The following is a 22,792-nucleotide window of genomic DNA, read 5'->3' on the forward strand; positions in this document are numbered from 1 at the left end:
CTCTTGTCTCGCTTGGCTTGCAGTAGAACCAACCTACGTACAACTCCAGCCCCAGATCGCTTGAAACTAGCTATTTGAGATTTCCTCAGATTGTCTCGATGAAGCGACGAAAATGTCGTTGAAAGAAACCCCGCTGATATATCAAAAGCAGGGCCTCGCCCAGCATTCCTCATCACATCATCGTTGTATAGCAGTTGAGAGCCTTCACTCTATCAACAACCAGCATGTCTCCCTCCTCACTCGAGAAAAAGAAACGCATCGTAATCGTCGGAGCAGGCGCCTTTGGACTTTCCACGGCCCTCCACCTCCAAAGACACCACAAACATGACATCGACGTCCTCCTCGTCGACTCCCAACCCTTCCCATCCGTCGATTCCGCCTCTGGAAATGACACCTCCCGGCAAATCCGCATGGACTATCCTGACTCGTTCTACGCAAACCTCGCCAGGCAAGCCATTCAAGCCTGGAAGACAGATCCCGTCTTCTCGTCTCATTGGAGACAGTCTGGGAGGGTCGGCGCTGCTGCACCGGGGAGTCCGTATCTAGAGAGATGCAGAAACACGCTGCGAGAAGCTGGCGTGGAGATCCAAGAATTCAACGGAGATGGCGGGAAAGACAACAAAACCAAGGAGTTGCAGAAGGTCTTCCCAATGCTAGGTAATCCGGACCTTCTAAAGGGCTGGGACTTTTACTTTACCCCGGTTTGTATAAGACAACACAGCCCAACCTTTCCAGCTCTTGACTAATATGGTCCTACAACAACAGGAAGCCGGCTGGGCAAACCCCCGAGAAGCCGTCATCTCGGCCATGAGAGAATACCAGTCCCTAGGCGGGTCATTCATCGGAGATCCGACCCGCGGCTACGTGGTGGATAACATCCTCGGGACCACGGAGGACGAGGACGAGACCCGAGTCATCGGCGTCCGAACCGCAGACGCCCAAGCCCACCGCGCAGACCACGTTATCTACGCGACAGGCGCCCTGACAACATCCATCGCGCACTTGCTTCCAGGGCTAGACACCCAGATCCACCCGACCGGCCTCGCAATCGCACACTGGAAACTTACCCCGGGCGAACTCGAAGCCTGGATCAACCACCCCACAGTCGACATCTACCACCATGGCTACTTCTTCCCGCCGGACCCTGCAACAGGGGTAATGAAACTGGGTCTTGGAATTACAGGTTTTACTTATGATGGAGAAGCATCAGCTGCAACCTCAACAAACTCCACTCCGAAAGAAGTCGGCATCGCCCGTCCAAACTCCTCCCTCATTAGCACCCCGCACGAAGGCCGGATCCCCGCACTCGCAGAGCGGAAGATCCGCTCAGTCTTGCGCGTTTGGGCGCCTAGCCTTGCAGAGAAGAGATTCTTTGATATGAAGATGTGCTGGGATGCGATGGTGCCTGATGGTGGGTGGTTGATTGATCACCATCCGCAGATCCGGGGGTTGAGTGTTGCGACGGGGGGGTCGGGGCATGGGTTTAAGTTTCTGCCTGTTGTAGGGGGATTTGTTTGTGATGTTCTGGGTCTTGGAAGTGGTGAGGGTGTGAGCGTGAGCAAGAGGAGCCGGATTAACGAGATGAAGGAGAAATGGCGATGGGGCAGGGCGGCGAATATGGGGGTTATGGATCGCAGGGCCGTTCTTCAGGGGAGGTCTGTGCTGAATCTGCTGGATTGTTTTAGGGAGGAGGAAGAAGCTGTTTCGTCTAAGCTTTGAGCGGTGTTGGTTGGAGTATAATGATATGGAATTTATAGGGTATCTAGGCTCACACCTGCCCACCACAGAGAAAGACAAGAGCTCTCTAGAGTAGATATGTATACACATTAAGCCGTCCGACCTGTTCTACACTCCTCTCCTCGGCCAACAAACGAAACATCCAAAGCTTGCGTGCAGCGCTAGCTAGGTAGTCCCCCACCATGACCAACCATGTCAGCCTTAGGTACCTACTCCTCCTCCTTCTCCATCGCCTTCTCCCTCCCATCCACAATCTCAAACTGCGGCCTCAAAACCGTCATCGTAAACGTCGGCCCACAATAAACCTCCTCATCAAACACCTCCGCACGCCCAATCTTCATATACCCTTCGAGCGGCCCCCACCGCTCCTTAACCCCCCACCGATCATCCAGCTTCAGACACGCCGTGCCCGTCCCCGCCGTCCACGAAGCCGAAACACCCTCAGGCCCCGATCCACTGCCCAAAGCACCGACAAGCGCATCACCCTCCGCAATCAGCTTATCGATCTCAGTTCCTGCATGGGTGTCGAAGTAATTCGCGACCGCATCGCGCACTAACTCGCGTTGCGCGGGGGTGAGGCGGTTTAGGTCTGCTGCGCGGTAGATGTATTTGAAGCCGTGGGTGTGTCCTGTGACGAGGGAACGGTCCTTTTTTGTGAGGATGCGGGTGAGTGATTTGGGGAGTGGAGGGGCTGGGATGCTGAACGTTGCGATTTTGTTGGTGAGGGATGTTAGGAAGGGCGGTGCGGTGGCGGTGTTGAGCTCGTAGTCGGAGTCGGAGCGGGCCCAGTTGATGTAGATGCCGATTGTGGTGACGAGGGCGATGAGGATGTAGGAGATGAGGGATTGGAGGTTCATGGTTGTGGAAGGTTGAATTGGATGTAGAAGTAGAAGAAAACGAAGAAGAAGCTGCTGGATGACGAGGTGGGGGGGGGGGGTGAGGCTTTTATGTTGATACCGACTCACAAGGCTGTTTCTTCCCTATAATCTTTCGAGTTCCGACTGGCTTGGTTGCTGTTGGCGCGGCCCACTTGAGATGCTTAGCTTCCACTTCTGCGGGCGCAATGATAGTAGCAAGTCGCTGTTTCAACCTCAGCCTTGGGACTACTAGAGATCCAAGTCAAACAGAGGATGGAAATCTATGAGTCAACCTTGCAGGTTACTTGCAGAAAAGTTGTTTGGAAGGTGAATGTATTAGATACTTCTGCGGCAGGCATTTTTCTTCCTACATTAGGAGGGAGTATCAAGAATAGGGCTGGGCTGATCCTTCATCTTCCGAATTATATATATCTCCGATAATTCCAATTTTGAACCCTTCCTCTAAGACCAATCACTCATTCTCAGCGCACAGATATGGTTCTTGAAATCAGTTTAAACACCAACGCAGACGTAGTAATCAACCCAGAGATTGCTGCAAGACGCATCGATAGTAGGATTCCACTTGCGGAACTGGTCGAGCGTGATGCCGTACGCCGAGTCAATAGACCAACATCCCTCGCCGGACGACACCTTGTGGTAGGTCTTGCAGCTGTCGACGATATCAGGCATCTGGGGCTTGGGCGTGACATGCACGCAGACGTAGTAGTCTAGCCAGAGGTTGGAGCTGTCTGTTCATGGCACGGTTATGTGTTAGCGGATGTCTAAAAGATGGGAGTATGAAGGGCTCAGAGGACGCGTACTCTTATCGATGTAAGGATTCCAGGAAGAGAATTGGGCATTGGTAATGCCGTACTTGGCTTCGATGGCATCACACTGGTCACCAGATGCGATCTTGTAGAGCCCGCCACAGCGTTACCCGTGGCCGTGGTTGCTGCTACTGTGGTAGTGGACGTTGGCTTCTGGGTAATCGTTACGATGGCAGTGGTGGTAGTAGTGGTCGTGGTAGAGGTGGAGGTAGAGGTAGAGGAAGCTATGGAGACTCCGGTATGTCATACTCGATTCACAGTGATAGAGAAGGTAAACAAATGCCGGGTAGCCGGGTAGCCAGCAGGGTCCAGACTGGATCTTCATAGATGCACTCCTAGCGACCTCCACGCCCCAACGGTAAGGCTGCAACAGTGCAATTCACTAGAGGTAGTACTGACTCCTGAGTTCCGAGATGGGAGCTAAGATCCTAGTCTAGGTGGGCTTGCGCAAATTTAAATATTCCACTCTGTCCAGCGCCAACTGTTCTTGCCTTTTCTCTCTCTGAGTCTTGAGTCTTCCCCTCCCCAGTCGGCAGTCACTCCTTTTCTCTTCTCCACTGGGCCATTCGTTACTTTCAAACAAGATGGTTCGTCTTTCCTGGCTTTCGCTCGGCCTGTTGGCCTCTCTGTCTAGCGCCCAATCCAAATCCACCTCGAACGAGACCGAGATCGACTTGATTTTTCCGGGGAATGGAACCTATGCCCCAATGCCCCAATGCCGTTGATGCCCGTGGTTTTCGCTGTGCAGAACCTTGCTGCAGCCCAGAAATTGAACGCAATCATCAGCTACGCTGTCAAACCACTTGGTGGTGGGCTGAATGAGACGGTAAATGGCCAACAGCAATGGCTGAAGAATGCCCAGGCAAACAACGAGACAATCACCTTCAGTTCTTCCGGCATGAGCAGAGTCGTTTCCTCCGCCGGCACCTGGGAGTTCATGTGGAGCTTGAGGTGGCAGAACTGCTCCGTCTCGGAAGATCCGGCGTACTACAACCAGACGTATCCCTGGGTTGATGCCGCAGATGGTCTCAACATCGACGAAGTCCACAAGGGTTTCCACCTCTCCGGCTACAATGTCCACGCCGGTAGCATCATCTTCACTACGCGCGACGGCGCCAGCCAACCGAACCTCACGGCCGTGGACTGCGACAAGACCCCTTCTTTTGCCTTCCCACCCGTAGTTGACTTACTGCACGTCGATACTCATCTCGCCTACAGGGAGCACATCGAGACCTGCGCACAGATAACCAACTCAACATCGGTTTCGAGGTCCAACGCAAGCCCTTGCCAAGTCAGCATTAGCCCGGAGGCTGAGTCTAGCATCTTGGCCAAAATCACCGACGCTGAGTGCAACTGACTCCTGCCAGCTGTGCATTGCGACTCTGACGACCCTAAGGACGGTATCGCGGCCGGTCATGACCGCGGGCAGGCAGCATGGCTTGCCGCTACTATGGCTGTCGCGCTGGTCTTCGGCCTCGTTGGATAGTAGGGCTCTGCTCCACCCGCTGTTCCATCATAACTCGATGGTAGAACGCGATCAGATACGTGCGTATATTGGACTTGGTTGGAACTAGTTTAATACGAACTCCGAGGCTGATGGGGTTAGACTTGTGGATCATGTATAAGACTAGGGAAAGACTATAAAATCGCGCCAGTAGCTGACCTGGTGTCCTGGCAACTTGTTGCTCGAATGAAAAATTCTCATATCAAGCAAGTATAGAAAGTCCTTCGATACTTGCACGGTACACTTCCTTTGTAACAAGTTTTGACCTACATCATACAGTAACTAGTTATTTAGCCTCGCAGGATCGGTAAGAAAAGCTTAGCAACTTGGCATTGCAGATCCAATGGCAGAGAGTGAGACTCAGTCACGCCAGGTGGCTGATCCTCGTTCACCCCAAGAGTCCGACACTGTCATTTGGAAGACACCGTTCTTGATAAGATCAAGGCTCCGCTGACGCCCAGACGATTGCTTACACTATGCACAAGTAGTCCTTCAAAGTGATCTAAAATGAAAACCACTACTAATCCAGCCGTAAACATACGATAGTTACGGGACTATTTTACTACATCTAGCCATCAGCTCCATGTATACAGACTGGCCCGCTCGTAGTTTCTCCAAATGCGGTAGCTAGCTCCTTATTAGGTACCTACCTAACTACCTACTCCATACTTCTGCATGAGTATACCCCGCATTCGAACATGTCATGCATAAGCAAGCTGCAGAGTCCGCGCTGGAAGGATTTAAACAATATATGATTAGTGATCTTACTAGCTACGCAAGCTGTCTACCGTGTACTAGCAAGTAGGGTATATAGTCCCGGCACTAGAGGTAAGTTATCTATCTAGATGGTGTTTCAAGACTCAAGGTTGACTCTCTCCGATTTCCTCTCCGCCGACCTACTTCTGCCAACTTATTTGAGGTTAAGGTTTACCTACCATCTTTTTCTTCCCGACCATCTTCCTACCTAAGGTACCAGGAGAACACTTTCTAAAGTTGATTGCAACCACTTCGAAATGCCCTCTAGCACAGATCCAAAGAATATCTCCCCGGTCATCTACACCCGACACTCAATCTCCGCCCTCCCCGCCGAATCCTTCCCCACCCCCGTCCACGGCGAGGTATCCTGGGTAACCCTCCTCTCAACACCGCAGACACCAAGCAGCGACATGGCCGCGGGTCTGGCAACATTGCCGCCGCGCACTGGCCACCTCTGCAAACATCGACACACGCAGAGCGAGATCTACTACATTACCACAGGAAAGGGGATCGTATTCATCGATGGGAAGGAGTATCCTGTTGAGAAGGGCAGCGTGGTGTTTATCCCCGGGGATGCAGAACATGGGATTTGGAATACGGAGAAGAATGTGTTGGAGTGGTTTTATGTCTTTCCCACAGCGGGGTTTGGGGATGTTGTTTATCGGTTTAGTTCTGAGGAGAAGGAGAAGGAGAAGGAGGAGGGTCATTTGGAAGCTGGAGGAAATGAGGATGAGGAGAGGGTGCAAGCGAAGGTGAAAGCGAAACTGTGAGGGTGATGTGATCTCGAGATAGTCATAATTGAGGTGTAGTCAAGCTAGTTACGGGACAGGGTTCCTTCAAGGGAGAACAGAACGAAATGAAACGAGACGAGATGAGACAAACTTGTGCGTGGGTATAGATTGTATTGTAGCAGCTTAACATATGAAGAAAGAGCTCTGGCGACAGTGCTCGCTGCGCAGATCTCTGTAGGAGGTCTTCTCAGAGCTCGTGACTTGGTCAGTCCAGTAGGGATACAGAGCTAGGGTTAGGTGCTTCCCTAACTGGCAACGAGCAACGAGTGAGATCAGTGGTTTGATGCTCTGCTACGAGGACGCCAAGTACTTGTCCCCTTGGCAGATCGAACGGAAGGGGGAGAGAAGTGTGTCACCTGGCTCACGCCTTCGAAAAGGCAAAGCCCTGAAGGCAGGGCAGGGGTTCAGGGCCGTACCACTGCCCGGGTTTGAACTGGGCATGGGTAATCCCTAGGGTAGGGACTCAGGGAGAGGCTGCGTTAAACAGCATCCTTGGTACAAGATGACAGTCAAATATCGGCGCTGAAAAGCAGTAGTCACCCATATTGCCCGTGGTGCATCACACTTTATACCATCTATGTTGATACTTTGGTTCCTGTCAGCTGCAAGATAATGCATGCAGGCACCACGAGATGAATTCGCCGAGACGTTACATACGCATATCGAGCAAGGGGACGAGGAGACTAGGGGTGTGTCTGTGCCCATTGCCCTGTGCTCAATACGCTACGAGTCAGCTTGCGGGTAGGCTGGGATGAGATAGGAGAACAAAGGAGGTTGACTGACTCTCGGCCACTCAGATAAGTCAAATCAATTAGGGCAGTGTCGGATAGCCTCACGCAAGAATGTGGAGAACCAGCCCCTCAGGACAAAGCAAGGAGGGGGCTGGGTGCGTGCGTATCGATAAGATAGGAGAGTTGTCACGGCGAGGAAGCCGGATCGACGGTGGGAGCAGCGGCCAGCCAGGCTAGCAGGGATGTCTTTGAATTTCAACCTCAACAGTCAAAACCAACCCTGTGATGGATGAATCATCATCTGGGCAGTTTTGAAGGTTTGAACAGCGGAACGCCCGGATACAATTGAGGCATTAACGGTAGAGCTCTATGTCATCGTCTCAGGCACCGGCTCAGGCACACGCGTTTGATTGGCCGGCGCGCAACCTGACGCGCTCTGACGCGAACACGCGACGCGACGCGTTTTCCAATATGACCTCTTTGGGAAAGAGCGACCCGTTGAGGTCATGAGGCAAGAGCCATGATGAACCTCTGAGGTCAGATTGATGTTCATTTTATGGGATCGGGGTGCTCTTTATATGAAACTGGGAGCTGGATAGGTAGGTAGGTAGGAATGCTGGAAGTAGGATTTCTGGGAGACGGAATCCAGGTCGAGGGACTGAACACACCATGCCTATACTGACTACCAACCACCTGATCGAGGGGTGTAGGCTCTCAGTCTGCCACCCTTTTTAGATCCTTTGTCTCGGTGTATGCTGCCTGAGTCAGGATGGTAGTACAAGACAGACTGTCTGATCAAATATTGGGTGGTGCTATACATATTTGTGTACCAGAATAGAACGTTGCATTCATTGAGATAGGCAGAGATAGTCACTATACAACTGTTATCTATGACATCTGCAGAGAATTACCGTGCATGCAGATGCAATGTATTCCTTCGTCCCACACGGCACGGGCCTGTGTCTGTACTGACGTTGTCAAGGAGATTTACTGTCCTTGCGTCATGCCCCTCGAGGATCCCCTTTTCTCCTTGTCTCAGTTGTAGTTAGTCGCGATGATGTACATTGAGGACCAGGAGCCTTCATAATCAGTCCATCCCCGTACTAATAGAGGGAGCAGGAGCTCCAAGGAGAATGAAGGAAGTGCCCGAGCAGTCATCCCAGTCATTCATTCAGTTGCAGCGAGTCTACCTGACTACCAGGATCAGTTTCTTTGACAGACGGTCGTTCTCTATTACAGATAGTGCGGTCTATACTTGGAGCACATTCATTGTTTCGGTGTGGAGCAGGCTGGTTGCGGCAGAGAGCAACAGAGAGCAGCAGGGCTCCACTCCCCTTTTTCACATTAACTTATCGCTCCCGCGCCGCACCGTTTCCTCAGTTTCCCTCCCAACAATCTCTCCTGGAATCATCTGCCCATCAACAACCATCCTCACCACCCCGTCGCATCTTTCGGAAAGCTCTCATTCGAATGCGCTGAGCTTGAATTACCGTCTCTACGTGTTTTTAAACCCACCCGTCGCTCCCTCCTCCCAAAGAGCCCTTCCGGCGCAAACGAGCGCCACCCGCGCATCGCACAACACCCCTCATCATAACAATCTTTCGCAACAATTTCCATTGTCACAACACATCGCGCATCATGTTGCTTCCATCTGCGCTTCCTTGCGACTTGCGCCGCCCATCGCGCTTCACTCCTATGCGCTTGTTTTCCACTCCCCCTCCATCCGACGACGACAGCGGCCTCCCAGGCAACGGCTTACTGGGGACCTGTCGCGCACTGCAATCTCTCCTCAACGGCTCACCAGCGCCGCCCACGCGGCGATCAAAGCCAGCACGCCTCCAAAGCCCGCTCACATTCCGTCCTACACCTCCCTCTCCCGCCTCGTCGCGCAAGCAGTCCACTCCCAAGCCATCACAACCCCTGACACCACGGCCATCTCGAGGGCCAAACAAACGGCGTCGCAATACCTACGAAGAAGATATCATGGACCTCGACACAACCACATACCAACCAGAATCGCATTCAAATCCCTCTACACCGAAACGCCGCCGCCACCTACCCTATGAACTTCCCCTCGGCCTCTCCCAAACAGACTTCTACTCCCTCCACTCACCACCCGTTACACAATCGCCTCCTTCGCCCGCGCGTCGCGGACAACCATCACAACTGCCATTTAATCCAGACGCTCCGCTTCCCTCTATCGAAGTATCAGAACCAACCCCCTCACAACCACAGCCCTCAGATCCCCTCGCGTGGTCCAGCGACGATGACCAACGGCTCGTGGAGCTAGTACTCGCAAAGTTCCAACTCTCCCAACAAGACTGGGACGACTGCGCACGCCGCATGGGCAAAGACCACGCGAGTGTCGGCCAGCGATGGAACGCTCTATTAGGAGAGGGCAACGTCGGTCTACGACGGGGCAAACGCATGGTTCGAAGGGGCATCCACAAAGATTGGATGTAAACCCCCTCTCTTTCTTTTGTCATTTCCTTTACCTATTATCCTGGAGTTCGGCTGGAGGAAGCCCAGGCGGTGATTTCAATTTTGTTCTATGCTGTACTATACTAACACGATACGATACCTCTTTTGTTCATATTTCTTGTTGGATTGTATGGGTGAGATGTATATTATGTGACTCGACCGGTGGCTATTCTGTTCCTATATTGATTCCGGCTTGCATATTTCGTTTCTTTTCTTTTCTTCCGCGAGTGCTCACCTGTCTCCTTCCTTTGATGAGAGCGAGAGACTACTCGCGATTCATTCAATGAGATCCGTCTTCGACTTCGCTGGAAATTTTCTTCTGTACTACTATACTATCCTATCCTACTACCTACTCTGTCTATCTCTCTATACTACATATACTACCGATGAATATCCAACACCGCTCTGCGTCGTAAGAGTATCAATAAATAACTATCGTTTTCAACTTCTCTCTTGTCTCATGTCTGGCTCTTTTGAGGTCACGAAGTCCATACGCATATTCGAATGCATATATATATATATATATATATATATATATATACTGCTTCATAAACCTCCCATAATTTCCATAATCCCCTCGCCCATTCTGAAAAGAATACCATCGACTTTCAAATCCAGTCCCATCCCATCTCCGTTCTCAATCCGTATCACGTATAAAGCGCAAAGAATCCACATGTTTTTGCTTTGAAGAGGGCTGGAATGTGGAGGGTCTCTGCAATATATAGCTATATGTCCTTGTTCCAAAATTTCGTCTTGTAGCTCTTCTCTTGAACAGTATGGTGGAGTAGAGTAGAGTACCTCTAGAGTGGAGCAGAGCACAGTCTGGATGGATGAGTAGACTATGAGATGTAGTTTAGAGTTTTGTATGGGTCAAGTATTGGGTAGGGTAAGGTAGGCTGGCCTTGGTATAGAAGAAGGATGGCCTTCGTACAAGCCTCGAAGACGCGCTCTGCCAGGCTGGTGATCTTCTTTGTTTGGGTTGTTGATCGTGGAGACGTCGATCGTGGGGACTTGGTGGGTTCATTCCATGACGAGAGTCGGTAGCCAAGTTTGATGAATTAATGTAGCAGTAATAGCCCGGTTAGTGTGAGTTGAGAGACGTGTTATGTGCTGTTGGACATTATTGCTAGGTAGATATATATCGCTTTCTAAATATGTATAGAGAATGCTGATGCGCCCAGTGGGCATAGCCTATACTTGGCTGGCTGACATTGTCTGGAGAGGCTTTGAAGTTGTCATGGAATTCTTGCCATTACATATACTACACTCTGCACTCGCTCGCCTTCTGCTCAACACAACATATTACAGAAGTTTCGTACTCACATAGACTCACAAGCAATCAACGCTACTCGTACAGCCGCATACACGCTAATAAAGATAACATGAAAACGCATCATGCAGCTCTAGCTTGAGCCCCGTAGAACAGCTTCTGTCTCTTTCCAGTGACTGGGTTGCTGACCTCTTCGTAGACCTCATCCTCGACAGTAAAACTGTCTCGAGAATACTTGCTGTAGTTGTCGCGTTGACTCCGATCGAGTCTTTCTCTCGCCTCGAGGAGCACTCGAACTCTCAGTGACGGGTCGGAGCTGGGAGAGGTTGCCGCGATGAACAACTGTCCTGCGGGATCCGTGTCGGACGGAGATCGCTCTGCTTGGTCTCCGAGTGGCTGACGTCGGTGACGAACTACGTGTGCCTTAGCACTGGCGCCGCCTCTTCTCTGGGATAGAGGTACGCCCACGCCAAGCCTGATGTTCTCATGCTGAGGAAAATTTAGATCGGAGAGAGTGTCTGAGGGGAGACGGGAGATGATTCCGCTCCGCTCGTCGTCCGCATCGTCACTCCATGGATGGACCTCCAGCTTCATCTGCGAGGGCATTTCAACATTTTCGACCGACGATTCTTCAGACTTGATAGGCACCGATGATTCCTCTATCAGCTGAGTGCAGTGAGACCGGATTTGATGCTCAAGCCCGACAATTCGTGGTTCTTTGCCCGTACGCGGCTTCCAGTCTCGGATTGATCGTCTGTACAATGCTTCAAAGTCGGATTTGTGAGATGGGTTGGTAAACCAGGCATGCTTCAATGCTTGCTTCACGTTCATGCGCTCCAACGCATTGTGCTGTAGCAGTCGGAACACAAAGTCCTGAGCTCGCGAGCCCACTTTATGTCGATCCATTCTGGCCTTGAGCCTTCTGACTTCTGCCAGCCGCTGCTTGCCTGAGATCCAGTCCTTGGGTGGTTCCTCGAAAGGAGCTTCACCGATGAGAAGGATTGCTGCTAAACATCCTAGTGACCATAGATCCGCAGCCTTGGTGTAGCCTTTCTCGCTCGGCTTAACCACCTCACTGTAGCGGTTAGTCTAGGACGTTTGCGGATAGAAAATACTGACGGAGCGCTGAATTCGACTGTCCCGACTATGCTTGACATTCTGCTTGAGCTGGAATTCACCAAGGTTGCACACCCAAAGTCGGTAAGCACAACCCTACATCCATCGGCCCGCGAGGTCATGAGGATATTGTCGGGCTTTAGATCTCTGTGCACGATATTCCTGTCATGCAGGTAGTCTAAGGAAATTACAATCTGACGAACAATGACCGCGGCCTCAATATCAGGAAGCTTTCCGCCTTTGTATTGTACGTGAGAGAATAGGTCACCAGCGGTTAGAAGGTCTTGGAACATATATCTGTTGAAGTTAGAGGGGCCCTCAACAGCACACCGAGCTTACATTGTATTTCCACTCTGAATGACCTTCTCTAAGCCGATGACATTTGGCTATCCGGATTAGATGCGTTCCAGAAGCAGGTAATCGACTCACATGCTGCAGGGTCTCGAGAATCTTAGCTTCGCGGTGGTATTGATCGAGCTTCTCCTTCAACTGCTTTTGGACATACTCTTCCCTCAACTCCGGCGTCATGGCCTTATTAAAGGCCTTCTCGTACCGTGCTGCAGCGTCTTTAGCGAGGCGCTGCTTGGCAGCTACAAGATCAACAATCTTGCACGCAAATTGCTGCCCTGTACTCCGCTTGTACGCCATGTGGACCTGGCCATAAGCACCCGAGCCCAGCTTGCCTCGTGTAACAATGTACTCGTGAGAGAACGTCTGCAATTGTGAGCTACTGATATCGCTAACTCGAGGAGTACTCACCCTCATCTCCATAGCTTGCAAAGCAGTGAAGCACCTCTCCTGCACATCATCCGCACAGTTGTACTTCAGGTAAACACCACCCGTAAGCCGAAGAATATCATTGTTGCTGAGAAGAAAACTGCTCCGCCCATTCCCCATCCGGTATCCGTTCCACAATGTGCCGTTCATCGAGACGTCCTGGGCGTAAACCAAGGGGGCAACTTCGTCGGGATTGTCCTGGTCGAAGATCACAGTGTATATCCAGAGGTGTCTATTGGAAATGAACGGGTCGGTCACAATGTACTGGCTGCGGCCGGTTAGCAAGAGGCCTTGAGAGTAGGGGACGAGATAACCACCATCTTCTAGGGTCACGACCAACGTAGATTTCCTCGCGGCTGTGAATCATCATTGGGTCGGAAGTCTCTCCTGTCTCTGCGTTCCATCGCGATAGAGTGCCGACGAAGCACCCGGGGGATTCTAGGAGCTGTGATGTGTTGTCCATGGTTGATCAAGTGAGCGGCGGCGGTGGTGGTTCTTGTTGAAATGAGAGGTGTGTTAGCTAAAGTTTAGAAAGTGAAGGGAAAAAAAACAACAAATGAATGAGCTGCTTAATGTCATATAATGATGCGCGCTGGTATTTCAAGAGAGGGGTAGCATTGAGAGAAGCTTCCTGAGGTTTGAGCCGGCCTCACTGTTGCCAGATTAGGAAATCACACCACCAACCCGTCTTACGGATGGACTTGTGACTTCGAAAGTTGCATCGTAGTCAGTTCATTATCTATGCGTCGTATATCATTACAGCCAAACACACTAGATTCCTCTATTGATTACCCGCCTGCATCCGTCGAATTCGCTCCTCAGCAGCTCTAGCACGGCGCTCTCTTTCCAACCGCATCCTCATCTCTGGGGTCATTCCTCGCGCCTCCTCTTCCCTCTTCTCCTGCGCTGTCTTCTCTCCACCTCCAACGGCGCGGCCACCTCTCTTGGTCACTCGCAACGCTGCGGCAGCTGCCTCTTGTGTTCTCAAGCGGTCTAGATCGGCCTTGCGCCGGTTGGACTCTTCCTCTTCTGCAGTTTTCCGCTCTCTTTCCGACCGGCTATCCGCTTCAGTTCTAGACATTGGCGTAGGGACCTTGGCCGCCTCCCAATCCCATTTTGACTCGCCGAGTTCGTGGCGTGCAACGCGGAAGGCATCACGAGTGGCGCGGTCTCCAGCTAGTTCGAAAGGCGTTCTGCCTTCTCCGTTCGTGGCTGCTGGGTCGACATCAGCCTTTGTGAGAAGAGCTAGAACCATGGCAGGAGAATCGAGGTTAGAGGCGAGATGAAGCGAGGTAGGGCAGCGGAAGTTCTGTTGTACGTCGGCTGGTTGGAATTTGAACGAAGAGGGTATGGAGTTTTTGGAGAGGTATGTCATCAGAGCAGGAATCTTCGATCGGCGGATGAGGGCTTGTATCTGTGTCGTGTGCAAGATTGCGGCTTCTTCCTCCTTCGACAGCTTTGGCTTTTGTTGCTGCGGGCGTGGTGTCGATGGCTTTGATTCTTCTCGTGGTTTCGCTTCTGCTGCAGCAAGAGCGGCCTCGTCAATTTGGCTGACCTTGACACGGGTGAGCTCTTTGAAGCACCTCAAGAGCTCGCTCTGGGTAGCTCGGCGGGTGCTGAACGGAAACCCCCTCAACCTTGGATCGTTCTGCTTCAACACTTGTCCTTCGTGCTGACCAAATAGAATCCTGCGGTTCGTGGTACCGGCAGCACGAACGAACAACAGCTGAGCCTCGTCGATCAGCTTCCTCCAGTCCTGCAACAATTCCCTAATCTCCTTTTCCAGTGCTGCCTCGTTATATCGTCGTAGGCTTGAACCTGCTGAGTGCGCTGCGCCTTTTGAAGCATCGTTGGCAGACTGTGAGCCACCTTGTTTCCGTCGGGTAGTATAGCGGTGGAATGTTTTATGCGCGATAACTCGAGCCTGCCTCTCCTCGATACCTCCCTGCTTCTTATGGATCTCAGGTGCTAACGAAACAAGCATTGCCGCAAAGTGCCCACCACCGATCATACACATAAATATATGTGGACTGGGAGTTGGGGCCTTGCCATCGTTGTTCTTCTGGGGATAGACCGGCGTAAGCTGTTTCTTCTTGAGAGACTCCGCAAGGTATCGAGGCTCATCCTGTTCTGCGTTCGTAAAGAGCGCCCTGTAGACTCCGAGTGATGTGTTTTCCGGCAGAGTAGGATTGCCGAACCATAAGAGCGGATTCTTCGCAGTGTTCTTCGGCATCAAGTCCGCTTCCTCGGCCGCCTGAGAGATCTTCGCTTGCCGTTTCAACAAAGCCGTGAGCTGGTTTCCTTCCTCATCCTCCTCTTCCGAAGACTCAGAACCCGATATCGACTCGTCAAGCTCCCCGATCGCCTTTGTAAACTGTAATTCGTCCAAAGCAGTATTTCCTCTGAGCTGAGCCTTCACGTTGTACTTGTGGTGATCTGACCGCACATGTTCGCGCTGTTCTTGAACGTTCCCGAATGACACCTTGCACAGGCCACAACCGGTTGTAGTCGCGATCGCATGCTCTTGCGCCTCGTCTGAAGGGGTTTGCGGGGTATTTTCTGGGGTCTCAACGGCTATGGGCTGGTCTTCGCCTTTGAGAGCGATTGACGGGAGGAGATCCTGGGGAAGATCATACACTTGAAGCGGTTAGATAAACGCCAGAGAAGATCGTAGAGAAAGCGCAAACTAACCATATAAAGGCCGTTTCAAGAGCTCTTCGACGCGGTTGTCGGCAGCCATTGCGACAGCGTCGTTGAGTTTTGGTGGTTGAATGATGACGGAATGCGAACCCCTCCGATGAAACTGAAGTCACCGCCTGGATCGAGGTGGGGTCACTCGCCTTCTTTCTTCTCTTTACTTCCACGTCTATTCACTGGACATTGATTTCTTTTTATAATAGGTTGAAAATGTCATACTTCGTAAAGATTACTTGTTGACTCATGAGTCTCATTCTGAGTCATGGATGAGCCTTGGGAACGAGGCTGTGCGCGTGGGCCGTGCTGCTCATCTTCCGCCTATACAACAGGATTTGGATGAGAAATCCGATGTGGCAACTCGAAGACCTGCATTTCAGGGCTATGCTCGAAAATCGACTTCTTACCTGAATGGTAAGGCTAGAATGTGGTCCAAAGTCATCGTGTTAAATCGGCGGCTATGAGTCTGACCAGCCCAGTCGGCGTCGCTGCAACCACTTTTTCATCCAGGCATGCGCGGTATTATTCCAGGGCGCTCGCTCTATATTTGCCTGCATCACAATTTACTGATAAAAGTACAGTGTTGCGGTCGCCTGACGCTCATGCGCTCTTTGCTATTGCATGGCAGTAGACCTTTAGCCTTGCCCAAGACCTCTTGCATCTGATTCTGTGGGCACTGGGCAGTCTTCTCCGCACCGTTCGGCCATCTGTGCCTGGCCTTGGCTTGTGGGCTCGCGGGATATGGATCAGGAATCTGATTCTCAGGATCTCATTCATTCCAAGGTCTTCGGTTAGTGGAGCATAGGCACGTTGTTACGAAGAGTCCCGCTCTTATGATGTCTTCCCGCCACATTGGTGCATTCGAGCATAGGGCATTGGCATGGTTGCTGCCACTTGGGAACTGTCGCACTATTGCTGCGGTTCTCACCCTCTGGCCGTTAGAGAACCAGAACCCTGGAGTACTCTCGAGTCTTCCATGAGATGATTGAACATCAGTTCGGTCCCTGCCGGATCGCTGGTCTTGTCATGCTCTCAACGTCGGCCGGCGTTTCAGATTGCGATCTCATTTCCTTAGGGCCAACAACAACCCCAATCAATGGCTTGTCGCGCCGAGACCTCATTTCAGCTATGGAACCAGTGGAAATGTGCTCTTATATGAGTTAATTTTATTATATTGCATGTCAGCAGTTCGCCCGCTGTCAGGACTCAGCCGGCTGTACGAGGTTCGCCTCATGGAGTTGGTCCTTAAATCCCTGCTCTTCGGCGCTTCGCTTTTTCTTTTTCTCAACTTCTCACAATCTTCTAGAGAGCTTCATTGCTGGATTTGACATCCAAGCGTCCATTCCTTGACCCAATTGTTCTGTGCTGGTTGCACGTCCATTCATTCATACATACTCGCTTCCGAGCCGTCCGAGACCGCCTCTTGCTCACTTATTCTCCATTCGACACCATGAAGTATCAACGTCTCGCTTCCATTGCCCTTGCTGCGCTAAGCGCAAGCACTTCGGTCTCTGCAATCCCCCTCAAGCCCGAGGAGGATGGAGTCTGCCCTCCCGGCTACTCGGCTAGTGTATACTACATCACCGTCACTGCTGAGCCCGCACCTGTTGTCGAACCAACCATCACCTCTACTTCTACTTCTACCTCTACCACAACCACCACCTCATCAGTCGTAGAGACTCTTCCCCCTGCAGGCGCTATCGAAACCATCCCAGCTATCGAAGAGCCCAGCGAAATCGACCCCATCCCCTCCTCAACCCTCCCTGTAGAGATCCCTACCAAAGTCGCCGTCGTCAAACCCTCGGCCACAACCACCGAAGCCCCGGTCCAACCCACCACAACAACCGAGCAAGCTGCACCGGCACCAACAACCTCCACCCCCGCCTCTTCAGACTCAGACTCAAGCTCCAACTCCGGTTCAGGATCAAGCTCCGGATCCTCCGGCCCCTCCAAAATCGGCAAAGCAACCTTCTACGGCGGCAACGTCTCCGGCGGAACTTGCTCGTTCACCGACTACACGCTCCCCTCACATCTCTCCGGCGTTGCCTACTCCGGTGAAGCCTGGAACGATGCAGCGGAGTGCGGTTCCTGCGTTTCCGTCACAGGGCCGGACGGGAACTCAATCAAGGCTATGGTTTGTCCCCTTTCCTTTCCTTTGACTCCTCTTCTCTCCTCTCCCCTCACTCCATCACCTTGCGTATTGCTTCCTCACTAACAATACATACAGATCGTGGATAAATGCCCCGAATGCGCCCCCACGCACCTCGACCTCTTCCAATCCGCCTTCTCCGAACTCGCCCCAATCTCCGAAGGCATCATCCCCATCAGCTTCGCCACAATCCCCTGCGACATTTCCTCCCCCCTAATCCTCAAGAACAAAGAGGGCACCTCGCAGTACTGGTTCAGCATGCAAGTCGTGAACGCGAACGAGGCGGTCAAGTCGCTCGAGGTCAGCGTTGATGGCGGATCGACATGGCAGGGGACGACGAGGAGCTTCTATAACTTCTTCGAGAACGCGGCGGGCTTTGGGAGTGAAAGTGTGGATGTTAGGGTTACGGGGGTTAGTGGGAAGACGGTTGTTGTGGAGGGGGTGAGTGTGCAGTCTGGTGCGAGCGTTACGGCTGATGGGAATGTTTGAGGTTTGAGCTCGTCGAGAAGATGAGCTATGAGGAAGGCGAGCGAGGAGAAGATCTCCTGGTCTTCAGGACAGCTTGAGTCTTGAGATGACTAGCTGCTACTTGCTTCCGACCATATACGCACTTACTATTCTTTTCTTGGATGTCGTTGTATATACGATTGATTACTTTTTTGTACCCTTTCCCTCGGTCTGCGGGGGTTACTTACTACTTTAACCTGTATATATTTACTTCTCTATCGAATCATTCATTTTACGAGATGATAAAACACCATCAATAGAGATAATATAGAAAGAGGCACGACCTACATCGGAGATCACGAAATCTACTGTAAAATTTGACTTTGAAAGACTGCATTCTGACAACGCACTACAAGCACCTAGCCTGCAAATTAAACGACTCCCGAACCCTATTTCGCCGGCCCATCCGTGAATAACGTACAGAAAGAAGTGGAGCGAGGGGGAAATCACAAGTAACAAACGAGGTGAATATTGACCCGGTAACAGGATTTGGCAGATGATAGGAGTGAGGAAACAGGATGAACGCATCGACTTGTGTATAGCGAACCGAACCGAATCGAACCGACCGATGAACTGAAGCAGGCCGTGCAGCTAAACTGAAGCGAGATCGTCAAATAATGACAGAATCAAGCTTTCCCAAGCAGGAGAGTTTAGGAACAGTGGAAGGAATCTAGGCCCTTCCTGGAAATGACGTCTCATAGAAATGTATAACCTCTTGAAAAGGCAGATATAGAAAAAGCAAAACCAACGCAAGTAAGATTAGACTTGGTTCTGGTCAATGTCGAGGGCCTCGAGCTCCTTCGATTCTTCGTAATCGTCAAAATCAAGTCCTGCGTCACGGCACCTTTGGAGCCATTTCAGTGCAAGGTCGCCGCGGCGGTTGACTTCTACTTTCAGTTTCGAATTTTGCGCGCTGATCTCGTTAATCGCATGAGTGGTGGTCATGTTACTCTGCTCCCACCGCTCGCCCATTTGTCGCTTGTCCTCGTGCAGCTGGTTGATGTACTCGATGGCGCGTTGCAGAATGGCGCCTTTGTTCTTGTCACAGTTTGGCACAAGGCGAGCAATCTGGTTGATACCCTCGTTGATGGCCTCACGTCGCCGGCGCTCAACTGTAATGGTTAGAGATTTGATAGAAATCAACGGTAGACAGCATACCTTCTTTGTGGTTGTTCTTGCGGATTTGGTGCCATTCCGGCGAGCCAACGGTGGGTTTTTGGTTCATGCTCTGCGCTTCCCGCGCCGCGTAAACTGCCGCAGCTGTGGAGTTGTGATTGTGAGTAGCACCAATGCTCTGGCCAATGTCATCGGGAAACGTCAGGCCATGAGCTAGATTGTTGTCGAATGCATTTTCGGGGGGAGGGGGGTATTTGTTCTGAGGATTGTGAGCAGCGAGGGCTGCCTTGGCTGTGAGTGCATTCTCGTCGGTGATCCCATTCTGAGTTCCGACATGCTGGAGAATTTGTTGATCAATGTTGAGCTCTGACGCTGTGTTCGGCAGACCATGATCATAAGAGCCGAGGGCGCTGTGTGTGAAGTTCTGGTCTGGGCCAGGGAGGCTGCCATTGCTGCCGTGAGATGAGCGGTTGAGGCGCTGGGCATCTGGGCCGCCGCTGTCGCTGCTCTCACGCTTGCGCTTCACCACGCTCCCTTCTGGGGCGAGTTGGGTGTCCGCCATGGTGAAGTCTACGAGATGTGACTCGTCGGCCACGATGGATGATTTGTACGGGATCCTTCAGGCAAGGCCTGGATTGAAAGTGTCCCAGTGGTCTGTGATAAGCATGTCAGTGAGATGCAACATGAATTAAGATGCGAGGCGTGGTCGCAGCAAATTAAGAGTTGAGTATAAAACTGTGCGATGAAAGCAGTGCGTGTTCAAAGCATAGTGTTGTGGCCGCCCGAGGCAAGACGCGTTGGCGGACGCGCTGACCTCCGCATCACACCACAACACTGCGAGAGCAGCCATCATCTAGTTAAGTGAAATTTTTACTGAAGCATAGGAGCAATGCTTGGACGCGTAGCATAGAAGAATTATACAGCAAAGGCATGGGGTAGCTGGTGCAAGAAAGCGCGTCATGACGTCTCTGCGACCGGCGGAACCGCGAAAAGACTTCAGCCACCACCGTCCGGCTTGCAGCGGAGGGACAGAGAGCACAGGGCGCAGGAAGCAAAGACGCGCGAACGCGATACAGGCACAGCGGTGGGAAGTGGGCCGCGATGAGCAGCAAGCAGAAGGAAAGAAGAAGAGCTGGAGGGAGCTGTACTGTACCTTGGGATGGGCGTCTTTATCACCTGACAGCAAGTCACCTGCCACGGACAACAACAAGAGTATCGCGACGTATTTCCGCAGAGTTTCAAACCCGGGAGAAAAAGACACGATAGAAACGGTCGTTTTGAGAGTAGCCAGTCGCACGGATCCGAGCAGGAACAAAAAGAAGTGGCAGCTTTTTACTCTGGTAAAAAGGGATACATGAGGAGTAGCAAGAGGACGAAGTAGAGCGACTGCTCACGTGGCGAGAGACTCTCAAAGGAGGAGAAGCGGCGCTGGCTGTCGTACGGCAGACAGAATGTGCCCAGTGCGCACTTTATCAGGTGACTTGTGGTCACCAACCTTGACGATCCCGAAGGGCCACAGGAAGTGAAGTGCGTTACCTACTCTCTATTTATGATGTGACCAGTCACAGCTGCCCTCTTTTCTTCCATTCAAGCGCATTCCCTGCATCAGAAAGATAACTCTCTCTGATCCAACCGGTTTCCTTCCCTCCTTCGTCTCAGTGTCATTGTCATGTGCCAAAATCTCGTGCCCCTCCCTCTCTCTCTCGAGCGCCTGTTCCTGCGTGCTGATTGGCCGTGGGCACCACTTAGGCCGGTCGACGGAGGAGGGGTTCACCCGAAATCACGTGGCGCTCTGCAACCCTCCATGAGCATAGACCACGACTAAACTATGCACGATGATGATGACCATCAGTCCGTTAGAATCATGCTCATGCACTGGACGATCAAGACGCTGATTCCCTGCAAAAATCCCACCTCACGGATCAAATCCCCACGCTTTAGCCTTGCGACGCACCCATCCGTCCACCCTATTATTGGAGAGCACCTGCCGCCTCACACTGGAGTACCTGCTTTGCCTCTTCGCGGGCCGTCCCTCTCCTAGTACATAGGTGAGATAGGCCCAAAGGCACGGGGTTGCACGGTCCATCGTCCATCTCTCTTATCGTCTAGCCGCCGATCATCCACTGTTTCTCAGTGCTCTCTGATCTTGATCGACTTCCAATGACCCTCCACCATCCTTCGACGGGCAAAAGTACCTCAGCTGAGAGCAGATGACCTTGCTGACGGGGTCTCAGCCCACTGCCAGTAGTGGAGCCTTGCTCTTTATAAACTTTGCCGCACACTCTCAGCCATGACGAAGTGAGAGTGAGAGTAGCATAGCAGCCCGCATCTCTCGCATCTATGAGATATGCCTTCTCTCCTCCATGTTTCAATCTTCACTTTTGAGTCCCACTTTTGAGTCCGACTGTCTCTCTATACCACCCAGCGTGACTCCAGTTACCCTCAGTGTCACCTGCATTTATCAAACCTGCACTCACAAGGCTACCCTCTCCCTCCCAACCAGGAAATACGAAAACATCCTCCGCCCCATCCAATCCAAACCCCGGCAGTTGCATCCGACACCAACCTACTAACCATTTTAGAAAGCTCTGAAGAAACCCATCTAATATGAAAACCCGCCGATCAGGCTAGTCCAGCCCATGCCAAACCAACCGGTCATGAGAACGCGGAACAACACCCAATCAAGACGAGAATCAAGACATACCTCGTCCGACAAGATTCCGGCGAGCTAACTGTCCACAATACAATACAGTGGAGCGAGTAGAGGCGCACCACCCATAATCGCCGTAAATATCAGCTTAAGCTCGATATCAAACCCTCCCAAGCCGCTAACCGTCTCCACCCCCAGCTCTACCATCCAAACACTGACTGAATTCGTCACATGGATGGCTGCAAGTCATGTCTCACATGATCTCTGGTGGTGTGGGTGTAATGCCATAACTACACCACACCGCTTAGCAGATCCTAGCTGGATTGAGATCTGGACGGGGCTTGTAGGTCTTACCATCGGAAGCGAGGGTGGCCTGGTCTACGTAGTCATACGTACTCCTGGTCTATACCATCCCTTATATAGTAATATCAATATCGGATTACTTTTTGTGTGAGACTCAGGTTGAGATTGAGATTGAGATTTGGACTGGCCATGAGGTAGATGGGAGGCTCAGCAGTCCTCCCTGGTCCTGGTTGCATTGTTAATGGTCATGATTACTTCGTATATGATGTCGGCTTATAGTTGCCCACTCTTTGGACAAAATGAAGTGAGGCAGCTGGAGAGGATGCATGAGTTTTAATAGAGGTACTTCAGTGAGCCCGGAGAATAGGTAGCTATCTAGCTGGTTACATGGTCTTTTCTCTCGCATGAACCATATATTTAGTTCTCTACACTGACCTGACACATTCTTCATCATGGCAAAACATGGCAAAACATGGCAAGGCATGGTACAGTATGGTATGGTACCGTAGTCGCCAGAGTTGACGTT

The 22,792-nt window shown here is 51.7% G+C and overlaps 11 protein-coding genes across 11 annotated transcripts; 6 read left to right on the plus strand and 5 right to left on the minus strand.

Moving 5' to 3' along the window:
- Positions 1-50: 50 nt before the first annotated feature.
- Positions 51-835, plus strand: BJY04DRAFT_182911 (FAD dependent oxidoreductase-domain-containing protein). The gene has a single exon (XM_073710388.1). The coding sequence runs from the start codon at positions 225-227 to the stop codon at positions 744-746; it is 522 nt and encodes a 173-aa protein (XP_073573940.1). The 5' UTR covers positions 51-224; the 3' UTR covers positions 747-835.
- Positions 836-1,797: 962 nt separating this feature from the next.
- On the minus strand, positions 1,798-2,635 carry BJY04DRAFT_182912 (uncharacterized protein). The gene has a single exon (XM_073710389.1). The coding sequence runs from the start codon at positions 2,592-2,594 to the stop codon at positions 1,947-1,949; it is 648 nt and encodes a 215-aa protein (XP_073573941.1). The 5' UTR covers positions 2,595-2,635; the 3' UTR covers positions 1,798-1,946.
- A 472-nt stretch (positions 2,636-3,107) lies between these two features.
- Positions 3,108-3,668, minus strand: BJY04DRAFT_215560 (LysM peptidoglycan-binding domain-containing protein; the record flags this gene model as incomplete). Its single annotated transcript, XM_073715506.1, has 3 exons — positions 3,108-3,343; positions 3,416-3,506; positions 3,567-3,668. 3 exons carry the CDS (start codon positions 3,666-3,668, stop codon positions 3,108-3,110), a joined length of 429 nt encoding a protein of 142 aa, XP_073573942.1.
- A 468-nt stretch (positions 3,669-4,136) lies between these two features.
- BJY04DRAFT_215561 (uncharacterized protein) lies at positions 4,137-4,778 on the plus strand (the record flags this gene model as incomplete). The annotated part of the gene is made up of 1 exon (XM_073715507.1): positions 4,137-4,778. One exon carries the CDS (start codon positions 4,137-4,139, stop codon positions 4,776-4,778), a length of 642 nt encoding a protein of 213 aa, XP_073573943.1.
- A 1,160-nt stretch (positions 4,779-5,938) lies between these two features.
- Positions 5,939-6,451, plus strand: BJY04DRAFT_215562 (RmlC-like cupin domain-containing protein; the record flags this gene model as incomplete). Its single annotated transcript, XM_073715508.1, has 1 exon — positions 5,939-6,451. One exon carries the CDS (start codon positions 5,939-5,941, stop codon positions 6,449-6,451), a length of 513 nt encoding a protein of 170 aa, XP_073573944.1.
- Positions 6,452-8,541: 2,090 nt separating this feature from the next.
- Positions 8,542-10,072, plus strand: BJY04DRAFT_182915 (uncharacterized protein). Its single transcript, XM_073710390.1, has one exon. The coding sequence runs from the start codon at positions 8,842-8,844 to the stop codon at positions 9,664-9,666; it is 825 nt and encodes a 274-aa protein (XP_073573945.1). The 5' UTR covers positions 8,542-8,841; the 3' UTR covers positions 9,667-10,072.
- Positions 10,073-10,922: 850 nt separating this feature from the next.
- Positions 10,923-13,542, minus strand: BJY04DRAFT_182916 (kinase-like domain-containing protein). Its single transcript, XM_073710391.1, has 6 exons — positions 13,165-13,542; positions 12,830-13,115; positions 12,500-12,784; positions 12,410-12,456; positions 12,074-12,367; positions 10,923-12,029 (listed from the first exon to the last, which is right to left on the minus strand). Exons 1-6 carry the CDS (start codon positions 13,308-13,310, stop codon positions 11,078-11,080), a joined length of 2,010 nt encoding a protein of 669 aa, XP_073573946.1. The 5' UTR covers positions 13,311-13,542; the 3' UTR covers positions 10,923-11,077.
- Position 13,543: 1 nt separating this feature from the next.
- BJY04DRAFT_182919 (putative C2H2 finger and ankyrin domain protein) lies at positions 13,544-15,726 on the minus strand. The gene is made up of 2 exons (XM_073710392.1): positions 15,539-15,726; positions 13,544-15,484 (listed from the first exon to the last, which is right to left on the minus strand). The coding sequence occupies exons 1-2, from the start codon at positions 15,585-15,587 to the stop codon at positions 13,629-13,631; spliced, it is 1,905 nt and encodes a 634-aa protein (XP_073573947.1). The 5' UTR covers positions 15,588-15,726; the 3' UTR covers positions 13,544-13,628.
- Positions 15,727-16,848: 1,122 nt separating this feature from the next.
- On the plus strand, positions 16,849-18,459 carry BJY04DRAFT_14594 (putative extracellular cellulase CelA/allergen Asp F7-like). The gene is made up of 2 exons (XM_073708782.1): positions 16,849-17,675; positions 17,769-18,459. Exons 1-2 carry the CDS (start codon positions 16,992-16,994, stop codon positions 18,177-18,179), a joined length of 1,095 nt encoding a protein of 364 aa, XP_073573948.1. The 5' UTR covers positions 16,849-16,991; the 3' UTR covers positions 18,180-18,459.
- A 381-nt stretch (positions 18,460-18,840) lies between these two features.
- Positions 18,841-20,073, minus strand: BJY04DRAFT_14634 (putative HLH DNA binding protein (Penr2)). The gene is made up of 2 exons (XM_073708794.1): positions 19,356-20,073; positions 18,841-19,309 (listed from the first exon to the last, which is right to left on the minus strand). Exons 1-2 carry the CDS (start codon positions 19,873-19,875, stop codon positions 18,957-18,959), a joined length of 873 nt encoding a protein of 290 aa, XP_073573949.1. The 5' UTR covers positions 19,876-20,073; the 3' UTR covers positions 18,841-18,956.
- Positions 20,074-22,042: 1,969 nt separating this feature from the next.
- BJY04DRAFT_14623 (uncharacterized protein) lies at positions 22,043-22,460 on the plus strand. The gene has a single exon (XM_073708788.1). The coding sequence runs from the start codon at positions 22,199-22,201 to the stop codon at positions 22,415-22,417; it is 219 nt and encodes a 72-aa protein (XP_073573950.1). The 5' UTR covers positions 22,043-22,198; the 3' UTR covers positions 22,418-22,460.
- Positions 22,461-22,792: the final 332 nt, after the last annotated feature.

The sequence above is a fragment of the Aspergillus karnatakaensis genome (assembly GCF_047715665.1).
Source record: "Aspergillus karnatakaensis strain CBS 102800 unplaced genomic scaffold BJY04scaffold_11, whole genome shotgun sequence".
Classification (NCBI taxonomy): Eukaryota; Fungi; Ascomycota; class Eurotiomycetes; order Eurotiales; family Aspergillaceae; genus Aspergillus; species Aspergillus karnatakaensis.

Excerpts from the sequence above, each read along its gene's own strand:
- BJY04DRAFT_182912 (XM_073710389.1), bottom strand. The coding sequence starts at position 2,594 with ATGAACCTCCAATCCCTCATCTCCTACATCCTCATCGCCCTCGTCACC.
- BJY04DRAFT_182916 (XM_073710391.1), bottom strand. The coding sequence starts at position 13,310 with ATGGACAACACATCACAGCTCCTAGAATCCCCCGGGTGCTTCGTCGGC. Across the intron at positions 12,785-12,829 it reads TGCAAGCTATGGAGATGAGG|ACGTTCTCTCACGAGTACAT; the intron begins GTGAGTACTCCT and ends TCACAATTGCAG. Across the intron at positions 12,457-12,499 it reads TTCTCGAGACCCTGCAGCAT|CCAAATGTCATCGGCTTAGA; the intron begins GTGAGTCGATTA and ends TAATCCGGATAG.
- BJY04DRAFT_182911 (XM_073710388.1), top strand. The coding sequence starts at position 225 with ATGTCTCCCTCCTCACTCGAGAAAAAGAAACGCATCGTAATCGTCGGA.
- BJY04DRAFT_182915 (XM_073710390.1), top strand. The coding sequence starts at position 8,842 with ATGTTGCTTCCATCTGCGCTTCCTTGCGACTTGCGCCGCCCATCGCGC.
- BJY04DRAFT_182919 (XM_073710392.1), bottom strand. The coding sequence starts at position 15,587 with ATGGCTGCCGACAACCGCGTCGAAGAGCTCTTGAAACGGCCTTTATAT. Across the intron at positions 15,485-15,538 it reads CTTGAAACGGCCTTTATATG|TGTATGATCTTCCCCAGGAT; the intron begins GTTAGTTTGCGC and ends AACCGCTTCAAG.
- BJY04DRAFT_14634 (XM_073708794.1), bottom strand. The coding sequence starts at position 19,875 with ATGGCGGACACCCAACTCGCCCCAGAAGGGAGCGTGGTGAAGCGCAAG. Across the intron at positions 19,310-19,355 it reads CAAGAACAACCACAAAGAAG|TTGAGCGCCGGCGACGTGAG; the intron begins GTATGCTGTCTA and ends TAACCATTACAG.
- BJY04DRAFT_14623 (XM_073708788.1), top strand. The coding sequence starts at position 22,199 with ATGGCTGCAAGTCATGTCTCACATGATCTCTGGTGGTGTGGGTGTAAT.
- BJY04DRAFT_14594 (XM_073708782.1), top strand. The coding sequence starts at position 16,992 with ATGAAGTATCAACGTCTCGCTTCCATTGCCCTTGCTGCGCTAAGCGCA. Across the intron at positions 17,676-17,768 it reads GGAACTCAATCAAGGCTATG|ATCGTGGATAAATGCCCCGA; the intron begins GTTTGTCCCCTT and ends CAATACATACAG.